At 31.7% G+C, this 21,566-nt stretch overlaps 2 protein-coding genes across 2 annotated transcripts in view; both read left to right on the plus strand.

The window, feature by feature from the left end:
* Positions 1-7,793, plus strand: part of LOC134237068 (uncharacterized) — a 60,178-nt gene extending 52,385 nt beyond the window's left edge. The window contains exons 4-5 of the mRNA XM_062719150.1: positions 1,801-1,820; positions 3,003-7,793. Coding sequence (XP_062575134.1) covers positions 1,801-1,820; positions 3,003-7,162 — 4,180 coding nt within the window. The 3' untranslated portion in view covers positions 7,163-7,793. The remainder of the gene's footprint in view (positions 1-1,800; positions 1,821-3,002) is intronic.
* LOC134237080 (protein toll-like) lies at positions 506-19,927 on the plus strand. The gene is made up of 2 exons (XM_062719166.1): positions 506-550; positions 17,283-19,927. The coding sequence occupies exon 2, from the start codon at positions 17,544-17,546 to the stop codon at positions 19,632-19,634; it is 2,091 nt and encodes a 696-aa protein (XP_062575150.1). The 5' UTR covers positions 506-550; positions 17,283-17,543; the 3' UTR covers positions 19,635-19,927.
* Positions 19,928-21,566: the final 1,639 nt, after the last annotated feature.

A 21,566-nucleotide genomic window follows, 5' to 3' on the forward strand; every position in this document is an offset into this window, starting at 1 on the left:
TGGGATATTGTTACGGAACCCCTCCTTTACAGGCCAATAATACCTTATTGTTTCATGTTTTATGTTTTTTCCACTGTGAATAACAAGATAAAAGTATGTACCGTTTCTTACAGATATAGGTGGCGCTGCCAGTAAAGTGCACTTCCTTGATGTGGTCTATAGCCTTAACATTTTATGATGAACTTTCGATATTGTAATCGTTACAGTTCAATAGATATGCTTCAGTGCTTTATTACCAGGTTTTTGAGGAATTTGAAGATACTATTTGGAAAGAGGTAAGTAGAAAATCAAAATAATTATGTCCTTACTGTTTAAACATGAAAATTTTACTATAATTAATTAAGTTGCAATTTTTAGGTAACAATTTTCTAGAATTTTTCAATATTTCTCTCATGGTTTCAGGATACGTTTTGATTTGAGAAAAAAAAGTTGATTTTGTTTGCAGATCCCAGGATATAGTGCACAATAGGACAGGAGAATATGTCATGTATGTTTGTACGACTAGAAGATTATGACAGGGCTATTAGTTATTTTAGTGGTGATCTAACAGGTACAGTAACATATTTGTGAAAAGTGCATTTTCATTAAGTCAACCAGTTCAGAAAAGCTACTAATAATTAGAAGAGGAAAAAAGACCACAATCAATGATGAAATATGAATCATCAACCTTTAATTTACGCAAATATAATAAGAATTTTCTGAATAAGTCCCTTTTATTAAACTTAAAAATGGATAGATTATTTGCTTTAGCATAGGGTTTTTATAGCCATGTTTCGGAATAGGTATACAATGGAATGGAATATCATATATCGACAGCACATACGACACAATTACTAAAAATAAATAACATGTATAAAAAATCAGAACTATCACAATAATTTTCGTACCAAATACGAATAAGTGAGTTGTCTTTTTGAGAAAATTGATCATATAATAAGTTCAATATCCGAAATAGAAATTAAGCCACGTAATTTCTTTTTTCAAGAAAATTATATTTGATATTTTTGATACAATAAAATTAGAAATTAATAGAACTGATAAAAAAATAAAAATTTTGTAACAATCTCTTATTTAATTTTCATGATGTCTTTATATCTTTAATTCGACTTTGATTTTATTTCAATATAAATTTGCAAACAATTTGACTATTAATCAGGAAAAAACACTTTCCTAAAAGATATGATTAAAAAAATTAAAATTTCAATTGAGGAAACTGAAGATTTGGGGTATTTCAAAACTGACTTATTTTTGCAAATAAATAAATAAATATATGCAGGAAAAGATTCATGTGGTATTCCATATCATCGGAACACTTAAAATAGACATTCAAGGTTTTCCTTCTATTTCGTGTGTATTGAGTGCATAGTGGCCATATATTATTAGACATTCAAGTTTTTTCCTTTTATTTCGTGTATTTGAAAAGTGCATAGTGGCTATATATTCACTAACTCCCTCTGGTGTGACCGGTCGGCAGGGGATGCTTACTCCTCGATGGCACCTGATCCCAACTCAATGTTTTGGAGGTCCGTGTTTGCTCTGCTCCTATTTTGTAATTCTTGATGGACTTTTGATCTTGAATACTCTTTGTTATCTATATATATTTTAAACAAAAAATGAAAATCAAATCGTTTTTGTAAAAATTATATGCTGAATCAATGACACAAACAAATAAAGTACCCTTAAATATACATGTCAGTGAATAACTTAGTTATAAGGATATATTTTATTCCGATTCTAGTAAATATCGAAACATGAAACACACGTGTACAAAGAAGCTAATCGTTTTCATTCTACTTGTAGCAGATTTGGACAAGCAAGAGGCAAATTTATTCAACATTTTGTAATGCAGATTTGCATTTTTGTAGTTTTTTATTCGTATGTCAAATACCTTGTATCTTTAAATAAATGCGGGTTTTGGTATTAAAGATGCGGATATACTTTGGGGAAAGACAATGGTATTACAGTAGTTTTAACATAAATATTTCGAAATGAATTTTGCAAAGGGTTTTTATTTTAACAGTACAATGTAGGTGTAAGCCATTTTATACCCTCTATTTATACCGTTATATGCAACTATCATCTCCATAAGGTATACATTTCCCTACTGGTTCGGTAGGCAGAGAATGTTCTTCCTAAGATTAATTTTTAACCCCTAGGTAGAGATCTGAAAAATAATTTGATTTTACAGGGATCTAGCTGTCTTTTTTTTTTTTATTGATAATCGTATACTTTGCAGAAATAATGATTAATTATTTTGTAAATACAGCATATTTTTCTTAAGTTATCCTTTAATACTTAAAAATTAACTACAGCTTGCTTAATTTTCAAAACATATGGTTTATGATTAAACTATTTTTGAATTCAGTTGCCAAGTTTGCAATTTGTATTGCACATAGGATTTTGGAATTTGATTACTAGAGTAACTTTTATCTTATAGCAAAAAGTTTCATGTCAATTTTGAACGAAGTCATCATATAACTTTGAATAACGCATTTGTTGTCCTTTGACGATATCTGATGACTTTCCTGAAAGTTTTTAATCATATTTCGATTAACGCAATTTGGATCTGCCTTTTCTTTTGATGATTATTCAAATTTGATTCATACGGTAGACGAACGTATTCCTATGCATTCAATTCACTTCACTGCATTTCATTAAACATTCCTTTGGTTGCTATCAAGTATTCATGACACGTTTAATTAACAGCCTGCATACAATTTAATTGTCTTAAGATGATGGAGTTTAGTGGCTTTTAATTTTTATTCCAGAGGAATTTATTTCCTACTCTTGATTTTTTGGTATAGCTATAGTGCATTCTCTCTCTGAAGTTAATTTTATTTTTATTTTTGTATAGGTCATTTCCAAGAAAGTTTGAATGGAGAAAACGGTACAGTGGTGATCATCTCCTTAAAAAAATCATCAAGCAGGGGAGGAATTTTTTCCATTCAGAATAATGTAAAATATATGCATTCATTTTTACTTCAATAGACGATGACTTTTAGTGAAAATGTTTTGCCCTACACTTCTTTCTGTCATAGTTCACCTTATTACAATCGTCTCTAGTATTGAAGCTTTTGTAACAGGAAGTGACACACCGGAAGTAAAATCCAAAGTTAATCACTGTAACATTTCCGAATGTCACCTTAGGATGGAAAAAATAAGTACAGCAAGAGTGCGCAATCGTATGGATATTCCACTTAAAGTAAACGGGAAAAGAATCAATATAGACAACAAAGATAGCTGTACAATAAATTCAACTTTACTACGAGAGAACTTAGACATGAAAGGTGGAGGCCCGGGCATTGAATTAATTTCTTTTAAATGTACCAACAACATCAGCATTCACTTTTCATCAGATCGAGAATTATTTCATCACGAGGTTTTCATCTATCTCCAAGTATTGACTTGCAGCACCTCTATGGATTCGCTTTTTGAGTTAAAAAGTAGCTTAGGAAGTATTTATTCTTTAGAACTTGACAGGACACCTAAAAAACAAACCTCTTGCAGCTATTCTTATCGTGCTCATGACGTTTGCAAAACATTGGAATCTGTGCATTCAATAAAGCTTTTAGCATCAGCATTAGATGATCAACATAATAATATTACTAGGTTGTTTAACTGCTCAGGTAAATTACCCCTAGTTAGGGAATTGACACTGAAAAACTGGCATATTGATAAGCATGCAGCATCATTTCTTGAGCATAAGTTCCCGCTTTTGCAAAATTTAGAGATTTCTTTTTCGTCGATGAAAATTCCTCCTCAATTTCCATGGGATGAAGCAAATCGAACTTTTCCTTTTAACTTCACAGAATCACCTTATACACGGAATCATTATCTACATAGCTACCATGTAGTTCTTCCAAGGCAGTTCTACAGGCGTACTCTTACTCTTAATTCCAATTCCATAACAGATCTTTCTAACTTCCACTTTAAGGGTTATATTCAGCTTCTAGATCTGTCCAATAACAAACTTCAGGTTTTAGATGAAAACTCATTTACTGGATTGCAAGGCCTTCAACATTTGAATTTGAAGAATAACAGGCTGAAAACAATTACAAACCGATCATGGAGAACCCTCACATCTTTACGCCACTTGGACCTGCACAATAATGACATAAGAGAAATACAGTCGGATTTGTTCGAATATAATCAGGAAATGGAATATTTAGATCTTTCAAACAACAAAATAAATACTATCGAAGAAAGTTGCTTTACACATCTCTCTCAATTAAAAGAACTTCATTTGGAATCCAACAATATAGTTAATCTACCAAGCATTTTTCTTCCTTTCAATCCCCTTAATTTCCAATTTTTGTATTTGGATAGAAATCCTCTGGTAGATTTCCCTTTGCCAATTGTGTACTATCGATCCCTAGAAAAAGTAAGTCTTCGGCACACAAATATTGACCTACATGAATTTAGAGATAATGACCTACTGCTGAGTATAAATTACTACGCTCTAAGAAGCAGTGTAGCTAAATGGTCGGAAGAAAATATCAAGGGAAGTAATGACAAAAGTCCCGAACGACTTAGAAAAATTGATGTTTCAGGATCTCGTGTGGAAAATGTACAGTTAGATGTGTTTAACTATGGGACAGATGCTAACGAATTCAAACATCTTATTTGGAGATTGTCTATCATTCTAAAACATTTTGAATTTATTCTTGATGGAATCAATTTACAGTGTGACTGCAGAATAAATCAGTTCAACAGGTTTGTACAGGAAGCCTTGAACAGAAAACTTTTAAGTGGCAGAGAGTATTTCTTTACTGATTGGAAATGTTCTTCTCCTTTGGAATTTAAAGACAAACCACTGGTCAGTATAAAGGAATGGGAAACATACTGTGTTACTATCGTCCCACATTGTCCACGAAACTGCACGTGTCTAAAGCGATCAGTCAGTGGTGTAATCATTGTCGACTGTCGTCAACGTGGATATTTCTCTCTACCAGATCAACTTCCTGACGGAATTCTAGACCTTTGGTTCCAGCACAATAATATCTCAGTGATTCGAAACATTGACTACTTGGACCGTATTCGCCAGCTCTATCTTTCTCACAATCAGATAGTGGAAATTGAGAATGATGCCATTGAGAATATGCATAACATTAGCCATCTTTATGTCGACTCCAACAATCTTGTAGTAATGCCTACGAGGATTCAGATCAGGGACATTACAAATATAAATATTGATAACAATCCTTTTAAATGCGATTGCAATTCTCTTTGGATGAAACACTGGTTGCTGTTGAATTCAGATTCATTCTCTGACGTCATGGGCATAACGTGCAACATCGATGATGAAAATGAAAAAGGGACAAAATTTGTTAACATTCCAGATTCTGAGTTTATTTGCTTAGATGAATACAATACATTACAGGATTTAATTATTCCGATCTCATTCAGCACATTTTCTATAACCCTGATTATAATAAGCATATGCTTTATCAACATTTTCATTTTTGAAGTAAAAGTTCTTATGTTTTTGTATTTTGGGATCCATCCCTTTGATTTAGACGACGACAAATCAAGGGAAGCTGTTGACGTCCTTGTTGTTCATGCCCCTGGATTGACAAATTGGGTGATGGAAAATATTGTGGATCCTTTAGAAGCACAGAAAACCCACTTTGTTGTTTGTGAAATGATGAGAGATTTTATACCTGGATTTTCCATTCAGGATAACTTTGAAAGCATTGTGAAAAATAGCAAGAGAATGATTTTGGTGCTCTCCCCTGAAATTCTGGGTGACCCATTGCTGAAGTTAATTTGGAGTCAGGCACAAGAAAAGATCAAGGAACTGAGATCTAACTATGTGATTATGGTATACTACAACCTTAATGCGAAGGATATCACGAATGAAGACATGTTGCGTTATGTAAAACACAATAAAACAATGACATCATCTGATCGACTTTTACGTCAGAAACTTTTGTACTGTATGCCTGTAATTTGTGAGGATACTGTAGGGGAGGATCAACGTCTACAAATTAAACATTGTGTGAAAAAGATGTATTCTGAAGAAATAGGAAAGCTAGTTTTGTTTGAACGCCATGTTTTTATTTCATATTCGATTGCCGAGATCAGATGTTTACTGGATGATATCATACCACTTCTAGAAGACAGTGGCTATATATTATGTTTACCAGACAGAGATTTCGTACCCGGAGCATCACAGGAGGAAAATATCCTCAGAGCAATAGATACCTGTCTTCACACTATATTTTTTCTGTCTTCGGATCACCTCCAGGACGAATGGTCGATTTTTACATTCAGAACTGCGTGGGAAAAATCACTTCGGAACAAGAGTAATTATCTGATAGTTATCTTAAGTGAGGATGTAGAGCTGGATGATATGGACGATGAAATCAGGTACCACGTCGAAACGCATGTTACGCTTCAAATTGGTGATGAGTGGTTTGCCACGAAACTTTTAAACTCATTAGTAGATGTTAATGCATATACACAATGCCCTCTGAATGAAAACAACCGGCAAATGGCATGTTGTCTGGACTACGATGAACAAAGTGTTACTGATAGCATGTTGTTTGGAAATCGCTGTGATGTTGCAGTAGACAGTAGAATTCAAAATGATTACAACAGAATACAAATTGAAGAAGAAACCCCTGGACGTCGAGTTATTTCTGTTGATATTCATAGAGAAAACGATGTTGAAAATATGTCTGGCATCAGATTCGATGACAACGAAGATTTTATAAATGAGGATGAGCATGAAGAAAACAATGCGACTTGCATTAGTTTCTATAGGAGAGAGAACTGTTTTCAAGAAGAGCACGAAAAATATGCTTGTAAATCAATCACTGAAGACTCTGCCAGTAATGAATTTAGATCTATGTGTGTTAACAATAATCGAGAGGGAGAAATTAACTTCAATATAAAAGAGGAGTTTCATCTTAATGTTACAGAAGATGAGGAAAATCTTTCAGACATTAAAAACGAAAATGTTGATTCAAGGCTCAATTCTAATGGTGCTTTCGGTTACAGTAAAAATTGCAGTAGGTTAAATATCCAAATGGAAATAGGTGAAAGAAATATCTATGTTTCTTCTCTATCCAAACAGGTAAACTTAAAGAATGATAGTGACGTCAGCGATTGTGACGTAAGTGATAGTGACAATAATACTGACTCCGAAAGTGATAATTAAAAAGACAGTTCTCAAAAAGCATCGGAAAAAATAGAAACATTGAATATGTTAAGATTTTTTATTTGATAAGAAACAGCAATATCATCTTTATTTAGCTGGTGCAATTAATATTTCATTTTCCCCACAAAAATGGTTTATCTATTGTTCACCAAATATTATTTATTTCCTTACTCATAATTAATTATGACTTTGTAAAATCGATTTCTAAAAGTCAGATTTCACTACGCATATGTCAATTTCATTATGCTGAATAATAGTTTATAGCTAGTTCCCTAAATTTTAAAGATGTCTGGTTTAGTGCAATTGATATCGCAAATTCCTTTGCAAATTACAACAACTTTTAGATGTATTTAATTCTATTCAAATTGTAGAGAAAGTGTTCGAGTAATTAGTATGTCTTATCTTTTGTAATAATAAAGTAGTTTATTATATTTTGCAAAAGGTTTACTTACTGTATGTTCAAACTAAAGAAAAGACAGGACATTGCACGAATAGGCATATTTTGGAGCCTTTTTTTATATACATTTTGTACTAAAGAGCATTATCATCTTATATCAAACAAATCGCTCAAAGCATTCATTTGTTTTATACAGTGTCTCATTTTACTTTACTAATAAATCATAGAAACGTCTTTTTTTCATTTTATTGTATCCGATTGCATGACTTGGTGCATCGATCACAATAGAATAAAACAAAGTATATACATAATGAATAAAATTCTCAAATATAATAATATTCCTTATGCGTAAAAAAATCCAACAAAGTTTCTAGTCTTAGACAGATGACAGTTCAGTTCTTTTGAAACATGTTTATCATTGGTAACTTTACGCACCATTGAATGGAAATATGTTCTTTATATTCAATGATATTAGGAATTCACATAAATGTCATTTTTGAATAACGCTGAAGAATTTAAGGACCGATGTTTTTGAATCAATAGAGCAATGTAGTATGATCCGTAAAACCATTTATGACTGAAAAAGGTATAGCGATCATGACACACTATTCCGGGACAAATGATATTTGATTCACTATTTGACAAGTAACTGACAATGACCATTTAATCTACATATGTAATTAAAGAGAAATACAATCGTTCAATTGAGATTGTGGTTTTCATCATTAAATATTTTTCAATTTAGATTTAAAATTTGCCTTTGATCAAAAACAAATTTCCTGATTAATTTTCGTTGTGGTACATTTTATCTTGATCTTAGCATTTCTGTTATCCGATACCTCTACACATTACCAACAATTTCCTAGCATTAGTAAAATTCAATTTTTTGGTGCCATTATTTTTATTTTTAACAGTCAGCTAGTATAAAGTGTTATGAAATATGAAGATAACAGTCAGTACTCATATCAAGGTCCATTTAAACAATAAAAAGTGAGAGCATAGCAAACGTGTACATCCATAGTATTAGAGGTGGGATCAGTCGGCAATACGAAGTGAAATTCCCTTAGCGACCTGTTACACACGCCGTGTTCTCCTTGTAATAATCGTGAAAATGAAAATCTTTCTAAACAGTTCTGCAATAATACATGTAGCTTTACAATTTGTATTGAAAACAACAGTCAGCATTTGACTTAATGATGACTGTGTGTTTGTTCACAATGTCTTTGTATCGACCAAACTATATAGGTTCAATTTTTAAACCTATGCACTAAATGCTATATAGAGTACTGATGAAGTCAAACATATTATCTTCATAGTCTTTTCTAAATCAAATCTAACTCTTACCGGGTAATTTTAAAATACCGAGAAAATTTACGATAAAATATTGAAATATTTATTCATTGCCTCTTTCAAATCTTGTATAGATTGAATTCGCACTTGAGAAAATTACATTTGGTTACCTCAACAACATTTTATTTAATACTACAATAAAATATTTTGAAGAACAGGAGAAATGAATGATCGAGTTATTCCTCTTTCAATTAAACAATTTACATTGGTACTAGGGAATTAAAGCATTTAGTATGAGTTGTTAAAAAAAACATAGGAGAGGACTTTGGTATCGATAGATTATAAACATCACACCTCTGATACAGGTGTATCGTACCATTACTGGTAGGGTTCATATGTCAGCTTTTTTATGTTAACACTTTTGAAAGCCTGTTTTGATCGCAAATACACCGACCTTACCCACATTTATGTTCAAAATAAACTGCTTGAGGATGCTAAAATCTATAAATCAAATTTTAAGATTCATATACAGTTATTTCATGGTTTAAAAATTCTAATAAATTAAAAAAATAGATACCTGAAAAATTATTTTTAAAAAGCAACCACAAAACATTTTCCCTTCACTAATGGTCCGATATCAACAACACGTTCAAACATGTCATAAACACAGCTTACTTTTATATTTTGTTTTGATTTTGATGCTGCCATAAACTTGATTTAATCTCTTGTTTGTGCATTAATTTTGTATGTATTGAAATCTTAAATTAACAGTTAACAGGGTAAAATAGACAACTTGATGATGCATTATCTAGGAAAAAAGATCAAAAATACCTCTAAAATGTAATTATTTCGTTCATTTTCATCTAATAAAGAAGAAAAAATTAACGAACATTGGTCAATAAAAAGAAAATCTACAAACTATAAAAATGTATGAACATGGCAGACAAAGACATCTCGTAATATCCTTCAGTTGTCTTTTTGACTTTTCTAATTTACTAATGAACACAAGTGCGTGTTACGGTCCTTAATATTTGCAAACTGCTCAAAATAATATTTATTTTTTAGAGTTATTTCTCTTAGAACATTATCTTAATAGATAGGCGTGTAAATATTTCTGAGAAATAAAGTGGAAAATTACCCTTAATTTGAAGCTCCTTGTGTGTTGAAATCATAAGTAATGTAAATTTCATTTTTTTTTTCATATAACAGAGAGGAAAGACTATTTTTTGTCTCCAACAGAAGCAATAATAAAATAAAAGAATGCTACATTTATGCAAATTGGAATAAATCTTTGTTGACCTTGATTGAATTATTTTTTCAAGTTTAATTACAAGATAAACAAGTCAAAGAAATCAAGTTAAAATTGAAAAAAAAACTTGATTTTTAGAATTCTTACGGTTATTTAGAATTAATAAATTTTGAAAAATTAAAACAAAACAAAACAAATACTTTTTGATTTTTTTACCTGCAAATATCTACGCTCCATTAAATTTAAAGACTTTATTATAGATCTATTCGACATACATTTTCTATCTACTCACGACATTTTATACATCCATTCCCATTGTATGCTACTCAAGTAATCCTTTATTATCTAGAGATGCTGTGAAATCACAAATTTTCGTGGTTGTTTAATTTTTCGGGGTGCGTAGAGACCCACGAGTTCATGTCCACCACGAAATGTTTTTCCTCAAACCACGAAATTTTTACTACACGAAAATATGTGATTTTACAGTACGTTATTTCTGCTATCACAAGCATATTTCGTCTGTCCTTGGTTGTTTTCAAGTAAGCTTAAATGCACGCAAGCCTTTATTGACGCCAGGTATATTTGGTTTCTTTCAATCCCACAAGTTTTCAGATTTCTGATGTGAATATGGCCGGTGAGGGGTGCTTAGTCTCCCACCTCTGATGTATTTGAGGTCCGTGTTTGCTCCTTGTCATGATCGGAAAATAACGGAAAATACGGCAGTATAGTATATACTACTAAGTCAAATGTAGACTGATTTTTTTCTGGAAAAAAAGGGTTAAGACAGCATTTTTTATTGATTTGGATTTTTTCAGTTGTCCAATCATAAAAAGGGTAATTAGGTTGATGGGGCTTACAACCTATATTATTATAATATTGAAGATCAAAACTCCTCAAAAGAAGTTAGAGAAATATGATCTTAAAACATAGATGTATACAAGTACATGAAGTTCAGTTCGATTTTTAAAAAAGAAATCAAGGTACAAATTATATGTAGTCCTGTCTTTGCATGTGAAGCACAAATAAAAAAGATAATATGAACATGGAAAGGATGGTAAACAGATATTGATCAAAAATATCTACAAACAGTACTTATTTGAGAACACGCGAATTACAAAAGGATCATAACAAGGTTCATAATATGAATGGTAGCTAATGACAATGGTAAAAAATTCTATTGTCCAGCTAGATTTGCTTAGGATCATCATTTTACAGGACCGTATTTGTTTCATAAATTTTGAAAGCGAATACCTGATAAAATTGCTTATTTCCTTTTTATTCTTTTTCGCGAAGTATTCTTTTGTTCAGGAAACGGAAGCATATGAAAATAAATATGTCTACAGCAAGAAAACAATCACATGATTATCTTCAATTCTAATATTTACAATAACTAAATAAAACACGCATAGAAATAATTTTCCCCCTTTAAATCTGTCAATAGCTGTGTTTCTCATTTATATCAATAAAACGTGTTTGGCAGGAGTTCATTATCGACATTAAATACATCTTAAAGATATATGGGTTTATATTAATGGCCAATGCGACCTGATGAAAACATCTGTATCTACGATGTTTACAGAGGAACAGACAGATGTAAATATTCAATGTTAACCACAATCTTGAGTCTCGATCAAATGATTGGTCAAGTCGGGGAAAAATTCAATGTAACCACAAAAAGTATGAATGGAAAGATTATCAATTTTTATTAGACCAACTATGGGTGTGTCCTTACGATGATTTTGTTTCTATGTACAACATGTTTGACAACTTTCATGAAAGGACATGCGACATAATTACTCTACTGATTTCAACACATCTCATTGATAATTCAAATATAAATTTGATGAAGAAGTTTCAGAATTTTAGATTTAAAGGGCAACAGTCAAATTTTCAAACAGCTTCTAATGAAATTAGAAAATATACATAAAACTTAATTATCAGTCGTTATCAGTAATTATTTAGTAGCTAATTATAAGATAAATTACTAATCCGGGGTCTTGATTATGATAATGTGTGCTTGATCCTGCAAATAGAATTAGTTGAAAAAACATTTTTGAGAGATGCACTTTAATTCATTTCAACCCAAATTAATATAAAACTCCGTTATTACACAATTTATGCAAGTTCCAGGTGACATTTTACATTGCTTTCAAAGCAATTTCTTATTTCCTTTTGCATTTTTTCTAGTTTCTTATATAATCTGAACGTCATCATTCTTTATATATAATATTTTCGTATAGAATTTATTTTCACTTTCGATGTGGTCAAAATGACTTGTTGTATTTAACCTTTCGATCAGTACCTTTCCAAATCGCCTTATTGCATTATCCTTCGCTGACATGTCTTATTGTAATCTGCTGCTTACATGTAATTATAAATAACAGATTCTCCTTCTCAATTGTTAATAATAAAAATGTTTTCTTTCTCTATTCCTAGAAAAGAATACTTCCTCAATATTAGTGTGTGGTAAAGGAAATAGGCGTTCAGTTACAGCATTTTGTAAAACAAGGAGGTCATTCTTCCAAACGTTATTACAACCTTTATAATAAGTGTAGCTTGACAAAGCATTACAAGCAGAAAGAGAAAATCTTGACGATAAAATAATGTAATCAATGACGTAGATAGAAGATTTATCACCAACTTGAAGGTGTTCAACATTTACTTTCATGTAGTAAACTTCTTTACGACCATATAATAAAAAGTCTATAAAATAGGTCGCCTTGATGAGCTAAGGACTGAATAATGGTATACATATCCAATTATTTATTGAAGAGGACTATGCTAATTGTATTCAGGGCAAAAGATAGCTTTTTATTTGTTGACACTTTGTTTGTGACGTCGCTTTAGAAATAAGCAAACGATTGTAAATATAAGAAATAATACACCGAATAGGATACCGTGGGATGAAGCAACGAATCAAATACTTTATTTCATCATCAAAATTGGGGAATTCGTATCGAAGATTTCTATCCAATATATTTTGCCAATCTTTAAGATTTGCCATATAAATACAAAGGCTAATCTAAATTACACTAATCTAATATCTAACCCTTGCTTTAGTACACTGGTAAGTTTCTCATACAACTCTTACACTAATTTAATTCAGTATTAGCACCTACTCTGTTTCCATTGAAAAGGCTCATAGTTTAAACACTATGCATTTATACATGCATTTGGAAGTTTACATCTTTGATCGCTATTCAAGGACAACTTGGCGATAACTGTGCTGCAATTTTACCATAAAGAATTTTGAGGTGACAATATATGAATTATTCATAAATTGTGGTAACAATATTTTGTAACACACAGATTTGGTGCTGTACAGGTGTGCTTTGTGTTTACAATGAAATCGGAAATATATATCTAATATAAAATTTATCTAAATTGTTGGTGATAAATTGAAATTGATTTAATTTCTCTTGCATTGCATTAAAAATTTAGAATCTTTATTGCAACATGAAGATTGCATCAAAACAAAAATAAATTATTTTTGCTTGTTTTATTTAGAAAACATCGCAAAACAACTATTATTATAAAGAATAAGGGTAATGCTAAAGCATCTGAACTTTTGATTATTTATTAAAGTACATTAATATTTATCCTCATTTCGAACTTCTTCAATATTTCTTTTTCGTTCTTTTTTCTTTTTTTTAAACATTTTTCTTTTAGTTTGAAGGCTCTGACAAAAAATGTCTGATTTTCATTATGCCTGAAAGTGTAATATTTTAAAAATATTTCTATTGATTACCTTCACAGTGACCATTGTTTTGTAAAAACCCTCTCTTGCCTTCAACCATTTGAATTTCTTTAAGGAAATGGTTTTTTTCTGTTTTTTCATGAATGATGCACTTTAAAATTTGAAGGCAAAAGTCTGAAAAAATCTTAAAAGGAATAATGTTTTTGACTGCACCCAAAAACTTTTGTTGAAGTGCAAATATTAATATTCATAGATTTTTCCCCCTACTTTTTTTAGTAATGATATGTGAAATTACAGGACAGTTGTCAAACAAATCTCTTTTTGAATGATTTAAACAGCAAATAACTTCCAAAAAATAAAGAAGTAAATACAACCTATAGAAAATTATCTGGGTAATTACAGACTTACCAGGTTATTACATTATTCTTATTGGCTCTCCTGATAAAATAGGGCAACAGCGATCATTATTCAGAGTCAAATGTGAAATCAGACAATTACTATTAAGGACTAGAACAATTACGGACCTCTCCAACATCAGATGTTGGATCAGGTGCCATGAAGGAGTGAGCATCCCCTCCAAATCGGTCACACCAACCGTGTGCTTCTTTTCATGATCGAGAAATAACAAAAATAAACAAAAAAAAAAACATTGACAATGCAGGATGTAGATGAATGTGATCTGACAATGACTCAGTACCTTAAAAACGTCAACCAGGCTTTAACTTTATGGTAGATTGTTTTTGCTTTTGAAATTTTTTTTATCAAGTAGTTTGTTTTAATCATATCTATTACATGTATTTGTATTTATAATAACTTTGATAATATATATTATACTTGTTTATAATAACATAGCATAACAAAACTTATTCGGATTCTGTTGTTGTCTTGCAAGCAGGTAAGATAAAAAGAATCGTGATTTTTTTTTTTTTTTGGTTACTCAAACGAAAAGAACATGTACTATCGACTAAACCGTGTTAAAAAATTAGCTCACATAAGCGATTTTTCATCAAAACTTTTACACTTTTATGAATGTAGGTCACCGAAAAAAGCGTCTAGAAAGTTATTTATGGCACGCCAAATTCACAAAAATGAGATAAACCTAGTTTCACAATTGATAAACTAGGTTTATCGACTGTAAACTATAGTTTACAAACCGTAAACTATAGTTAACGATTTGTTAAGTATAGTTTTCATCTGTAAAACTATATTTAACGGTTGTTAACTATAGTTTACGAATGTTAATCTAAGTTTATCTGTCTGTAATAAGCGATAACAATAGATTTTGTTGATAAACATAGATTCACGTTGGTAAACTATAGTTTACAATCGTAAACTATAGTAAAGAGTTGTTAATCATAGTTTCACAAATCGTGAAACTATATTTATCAGATCGTTAACTATAGTTAAGGGTTTGTAAACTATAGTTTACAAATCGTGAAACTGTATTTATCAGATAATCTATGTTTTGCAATCGCAAATGATTGTTTTCGGTGTTAAGTATAGTTTACGGTTGTGAAACATAGATTTTCGCGTTAACTATGGTTTACAGATGTAAAATATAGATTAACGTTGTTAACTATAGTTTACAGTCCGTAAACTATAGTTTACAACCGATAAACCTAGTTTTTCGACTGTGAAACTATGTTTTGCTCATTTATGTGGATTTGGCGTGCCATAGTTATTGTACAGAAGTCTCCTTTTCTCATTAACTGGCGTCAGGCGGATGAGCTGAATTGTCATTTTTCATTTCTATGCATTATCTTATTCCATTACTCCTATAATGTTCATTCTTTGACTTTTGGTTTTTTTTTCTGGTAAGTTTGATCAAACATCTGACAAAAAATAAATTATATCAACATGTCCAATTCTCGATGTGAAGGTACAAAAAATAACGAGTCTAAATGTATATGTCTTCTATTATTAGCTAAAGAAAACACGCATATGCTCTTCATTTGGCCTAAATTTTGAAAAAGCACAGTGCATCATGTTCTCCCAAGTTTCCGTATAGTATGATATAGGAGACATTATAATTAATTTCTTAAGGAATATAAATTTGTTTCAAAATGAAAAATGAAGCTTGGAGAAAATTAACGCCTCCACCAAAATCTACATTTTGTCGTTTTTTCTTCTTTTCCTAAATAGCAATTAGGTAAGTGAAAGCATATCTCATTTTTTTTTGCTTCATATCTAACCTTAAATTTTGACTTGATTTTGATTTCTGTCTACGTTTTAAGTTAAACTCTCAGTAATTATATCTAGCAGTCGTAAGTTATCTTTATCAACATGGAGCAATGAAATTTTTATTATGTTCTCCTCTATGGCAGCTAATTCTAGCTTTGATGTTTTGGAGGCCAGTTTTTGCTCTGCTCCCATTTTGTATTGTTTTATGGACTTCTTGAATACTGTTCGTTATCTCCATATCTTTCATTCTGCAATATAAACATAAAGGCTAAAATTATAAATAATATTAGTATATTATGATTTATGTACTAATTATTTGAAGAATGAAAGGATTTATGAAATAAAACATTCATTCTTGTACAGAGATGAATTTTCAAGGTCAACCTGTGACTTTGTATGTCATCGTCAATTTAATGCAATTAATATGTATAGAATAAATGATTGAATATCTGTAAAATCTTTAAATTTGAGAGCAAATACAATCTATCATTTAGTCGAAAGATGTCTGAAGTTTTAAATAAAAATTGTTAGTTAGGTCGTTATTTATTTTCTGAATTGCCTGTGGATTTTTACATTTGCTCGATAATTTCAGGGAGCATACTGCGGGATAGACCCTTTGACAAGCGATGCTAGTTTTTAATTAATTCCTCTTCGTTATCTTGATATCTTATCACAATTACTGTTAAAATGTTTCTTGAAGACTTTCATCTCTATTTTTAAAGATAGATATTTTTTGTTAAATTTTCAAAAGTGCGCATATTTTCTGCAGGATGTTTTGATTTTGTGGAGGCCCTTGTTTGCTCTGCTCCAATTTTGATTTGTATATTGGACTTCTGAGCTTGAAAACTGTTTGTTTTTTCCATATATTTCACAGAATTGCATCAGATCACATTTACCTTCAATGACAAGGACAACAAAATATTTATGATTTTCACTATCCTTGGCATGTGTTAGGTTAAGTTTTTTAACGTTTAAAATTTTTTATCTGCAGTTTTTTTTAACTTGAAATAAAAATCAAATTTAAATGAAAAAAATATAAAGATTATTTAATACAGGATATATAATTAAACATAAGTTGACCCATGATTCGCTTTTAACGGTCATAAATCACTATCTACATGGTTCATGATGGATGATCAAGACAAAGCATTATCGACATAAGTGAACCAACAGTCGCCCCTACTACCGTGTAATATATCATTCATGAATTCATTAAATCTCCAATCGGACCAGTTTAACATATACATCTTAACCAAGTTTTAACAGTTAATATTTACTAAATATGTACATAATTATTCCGTTACAGGAAGCAACCGAGAAGATTTCACCACTTGACTTGCTGTTCGGTCGCTGATAGGTCCATTTGAACATGTGCTTTACAATATAACCAACCATATCAAAATTTCAAGCAGAATTTGGACGTGTGATCGACATATCGAAAAGTTGTTAATTTACACTGTTTAATCGAGAAACAGCTTATTCGCAAAAAGTCTTATTGTGAACTGCTGATATTTCTTAACGTTTGCCAGCAACATAAAAAGGACGAAAACATTCTGGTTTTGATAAAATGGATTTCTTCAGTATGCATTTAAATTTGAAATTTTTTCTGCATCTCTGCATTTTGGCTGTTCATGTCTCTATCGCTAACATTGTGACAAGGTGTAGCATCCCAAAATGCATTTCAGCCAAAGTTTCCTCTGCTTCCCACAATGTTATGAAAATGAACAACAAACCCCTGAAAACAAATGTGACAGGGTTTTATCTTGTTCCCCCGGTATCAAACGAGTGCTACTTCAGAACTTCAGATATAATGGAAAGTTATCACTTCGATGGAAACCAAATGGTCGGTGTTTTGGTTTTACGGTGTACTTCAAGAGCTATAATTCATCTCGTACCCGATAATCGGCCCAAGTTTCCAAATGTGATTTTTCAAATTCAGATAGATAAATGCCTTCTCACTACAGATAGTTTGAACGCCATCAGTCAGCGGGTGAAAATCAATCATTTTTCGTTTATTGACACATACCCTTTGGTGAGCTACTCCTACTGTGATGGATCTAGTGTTGTCAGTGCAGACTGTAGATTTTGGAGTTCTGCTACAGCTATCGGTATTATTGTTCCGCAGGGCGTAAATTCCATCAACATTTCAAGACTTTTCCAGTGTAACGGAACGTTTCCTAACGTTAAACAATTACTTTTTAGAAGGTTGGACTTAAATCAGGATCTTTTCTACCTCAAAAACAAATTTCCAAACTTACAAGATTTGCAAATATCGGATTCCTCTCTCAAGGTTCCACCTCAATTTCCTTGGAATAATGAAACCTACAGATTTAACAATAATATGTCGTATTCAGAGGCAGGATTCTACGACTCCGCATCAGTATTCAACATTGAAATAGAACCAAACATCTGGAAACGTGTGCTGAATTTGAACTCAAATAACATACAGGTTCTAACTAACTTTATGTTTGAAGGACATTTAGACATGTTAAAACTTTCTAGAAATGGACTGTATTCTGTCGGACCATTCACTTTCTCTAGAGTACAAGGTCTACAGCATCTTGATCTCAGCGAGAACTTATTATCAGACATTCCTTCCAATGCTTTTCGCGGCCTCACACGCCTCAGGCACATAAATCTCCATGCCAATCTCCTGTCCATTATCTCTGATGACATGTTTTATGATAATACAGAGCTTGTCTACCTTGATCTTTCAAATAACAGCATAGCAATAATTGGGTCAAACGCTTTCTCAAGATTACGACATCTAGAAGACCTAAGGCTTGAATATAATCGCATTGTAACAATCAGTTACTCCATGTTCCCAGCTTATTCCGTATCATTCGAGTCTTTGACACTCGATGGTAATCCACTGAGAGAATTACCGGATGCTATTTTCTATTTCAAAACTCTATACGATGTGAGTCTCCGGTATACTAACATAGACTTCCAGAATTTTACCCAGATGTTACTTAATTTAGATTTTTCTCTCCTGGCAGAAGGAAACGCGCAAGGACAAACGACAACAGAAAATGAATTGCTTACAAGATCACCCCGAAAGTTGAAAAGGATTGATCTAACCGGAAGTAAAATTAATAATCTCCATTTGAAGTATTTCGGAACTGATGTTTCTACTAGAAATGCTGCTATTTTAAAAATGAAGCTCCTCATGCTGCTGAAATATTTTCATCTGATTCTAACTGATAATCCAATCAACTGTGATTGTAAAATCAATCACTTGACCAGATTTATAAAAAATGCCTTAGAAAATGGTTTTCTTCGAGGAAATGAATATTTCTTTAACGACTGGAAGTGTTCGTATCCACAGGAACTAAGATATACACCGGTAACACAAGTTCCGGAAGCGGAAACCTATTGTCCAAAAGACATAGCTAATTGCCCAGTTGGGTGCTCTTGTTACGAACGATCTGTTAGCGGCGTCACTATTGTTGATTGTCGAAATGTTGGGCTGAGGGAACTCCCTAGATCACTTCCGGAGGGAATCTTAGATTTGTGGTTTCAGAACAATAACATTTCTACTCTTACAAGTGAGGAATATCTTCCAAGAACGCGACAACTTTTACTAACAGGAAATAAAAACATTAGAATTAATACGAATTTACTTCGAAATCTTCACCTCTTAAAACTTACCACATAATGATTTGTTTTTACTTTTTTGAGCTTTCTTAAACGGGTAACACTATCATTAAAATACCATGTTTCATTTATGAGAGATATGTTAATATATGATTTGTATGTTTATGGTTTACAATTGTATGTGAGTTTGTTTGAAGAAATGATGTATGTAAAAAGATTACTCAACAACTACTATTTTTTTTTGCTTTACTTGACATTTTCATGTTCTCATGACCGTATTTGATATATTTTTATATCTATTTCAGGTATACATTTTGTAAACAAGATGTGTTTTTATTTAAGCATATTTGTGTATCCTAGAATGACAATTTGATAAATTTTTTAACTTATTTTACAGATTTTGTTTCTTTTATTTTGACGCTTGCCAGATTGGAAAGATGGACAAATCATCGTAGAAATAGCATAAGTACTAATTCATAATGACGACCAAAAAATTTCAAAAACATTTGCTTAATAATCATGATTGCAACTGGACATATCAGTGCGTCATGTTTTGACTAACATGTTTTATACTACTTTTCATTGACGACGAATGTTTCCGCTATTTCTCGATCACAAGGTGAATAGCGGATTGACCAGTCGGCAGAGGATGCTCACTCCTCCTTGGCACCTGATCCCACCTCTGATGTTTTGGAGGTCCGTGTTTGCTCTGGTCCTATTTTGTATTGTTGTAAAAACTTAAAAGCTTGAATACTGTTAGTTATCTCCAAATTATTCATTTAAATTACATTTCTTCCTTTTCTTGCTAATTTTGGATAAATTCCGTCTTTCTGATTATTTTATATGCCTTCCGGCAGGTGTGTCCAATAGACAAAACTCAGTCTTTGCAGTAAATAGAAGGTGCTTACTCCATAAAGGCACCTGATCCAACGTCAAAAAATTTCCAGCTGTCCATGTTTCAAGCCGTGCTCACAAATATGTAACATTTGAAATACCTATAAGAGTGATCTATGATCGATTTATTAACCCTTTCCTATTAAAAAAAATTGAAATATAAGGGACGGTTATTCGATCAAAATCGATGGTTATCGGTTAGGAACGTTGTAATCTGTTAGTCAGAAAAATATTTTTGATGTGAATTTGATCAGAATTTTCTAAACATTCAATTAAAAACACCCAAAAAATATCTGAATGTTAGTATCTACCCAATTAACTTAAACTGATTGGAAAATAATCAAGGCTTTGCATATATTGTAGGGACATTTGGTCGGTCTTTGTGATGAACAGAAAGTCCTTACCCCGCAAGTCTAGTTTGTTTTTAATGATTTCGATTGTATGATCATTGATTACAGTGAACTAACTATAAAGTGTTCCTTATCTAACCTCTTCTATTCTTTGAAGATACCCGTTTAGTTATATTTCAAACGAACAACGCGCATTAAGCGGTAGTTCAGACTAATTTTTAATATTTGTGGAAAACTCGAATAAGCTTGAAGATTTTTTGAATGTGAAACCTCGGGTATATTTCCTCCGTTTTTTTTTTCTTTTTTTTCAAATAAAAATATAATAACATCCAGTACAATCTGATCAAGAAAAAAAAATAATAATGCTACATGTATAACATCCTAATAACCTTCTTAATCTGCGCAGAGCTTACACTGATACTTTTGCAGATGACCAGTGGCAAAGTATGCAAATATCTGTCTTTCATTTCATTTAAAAAGCAGCTGTCTTTGATGTTAACAGTCATGGTTAAGTCTTGGGTGTAATATGAAAAGAAATCGTGTGAAATGGTTGCATAAAGTAACAAAATGTAAGCTAACTTCAATGGGTGTGATCGGTCGAAAGGAGATAATCATAGCTTTTTCCCCCCTGATCCAACATCTTATGTTTTGAAGGTCCCTATATGCTTCAAGAGTACTGTACAACTATATATTCAAGAAGTGGTGTAAATCAGATGTGGATACTTAAAAATTCTAAAGAACTTTTGGAC

Source organism: Saccostrea cucullata, unplaced genomic scaffold (genome assembly GCF_032062105.1).
Source record: "Saccostrea cucullata isolate Sc308-1 unplaced genomic scaffold, CSIRO_AGI_Scuc_v1 ctg282, whole genome shotgun sequence".
NCBI lineage: Eukaryota > Metazoa > Mollusca > Bivalvia > Ostreida > Ostreidae > Saccostrea > Saccostrea cuccullata.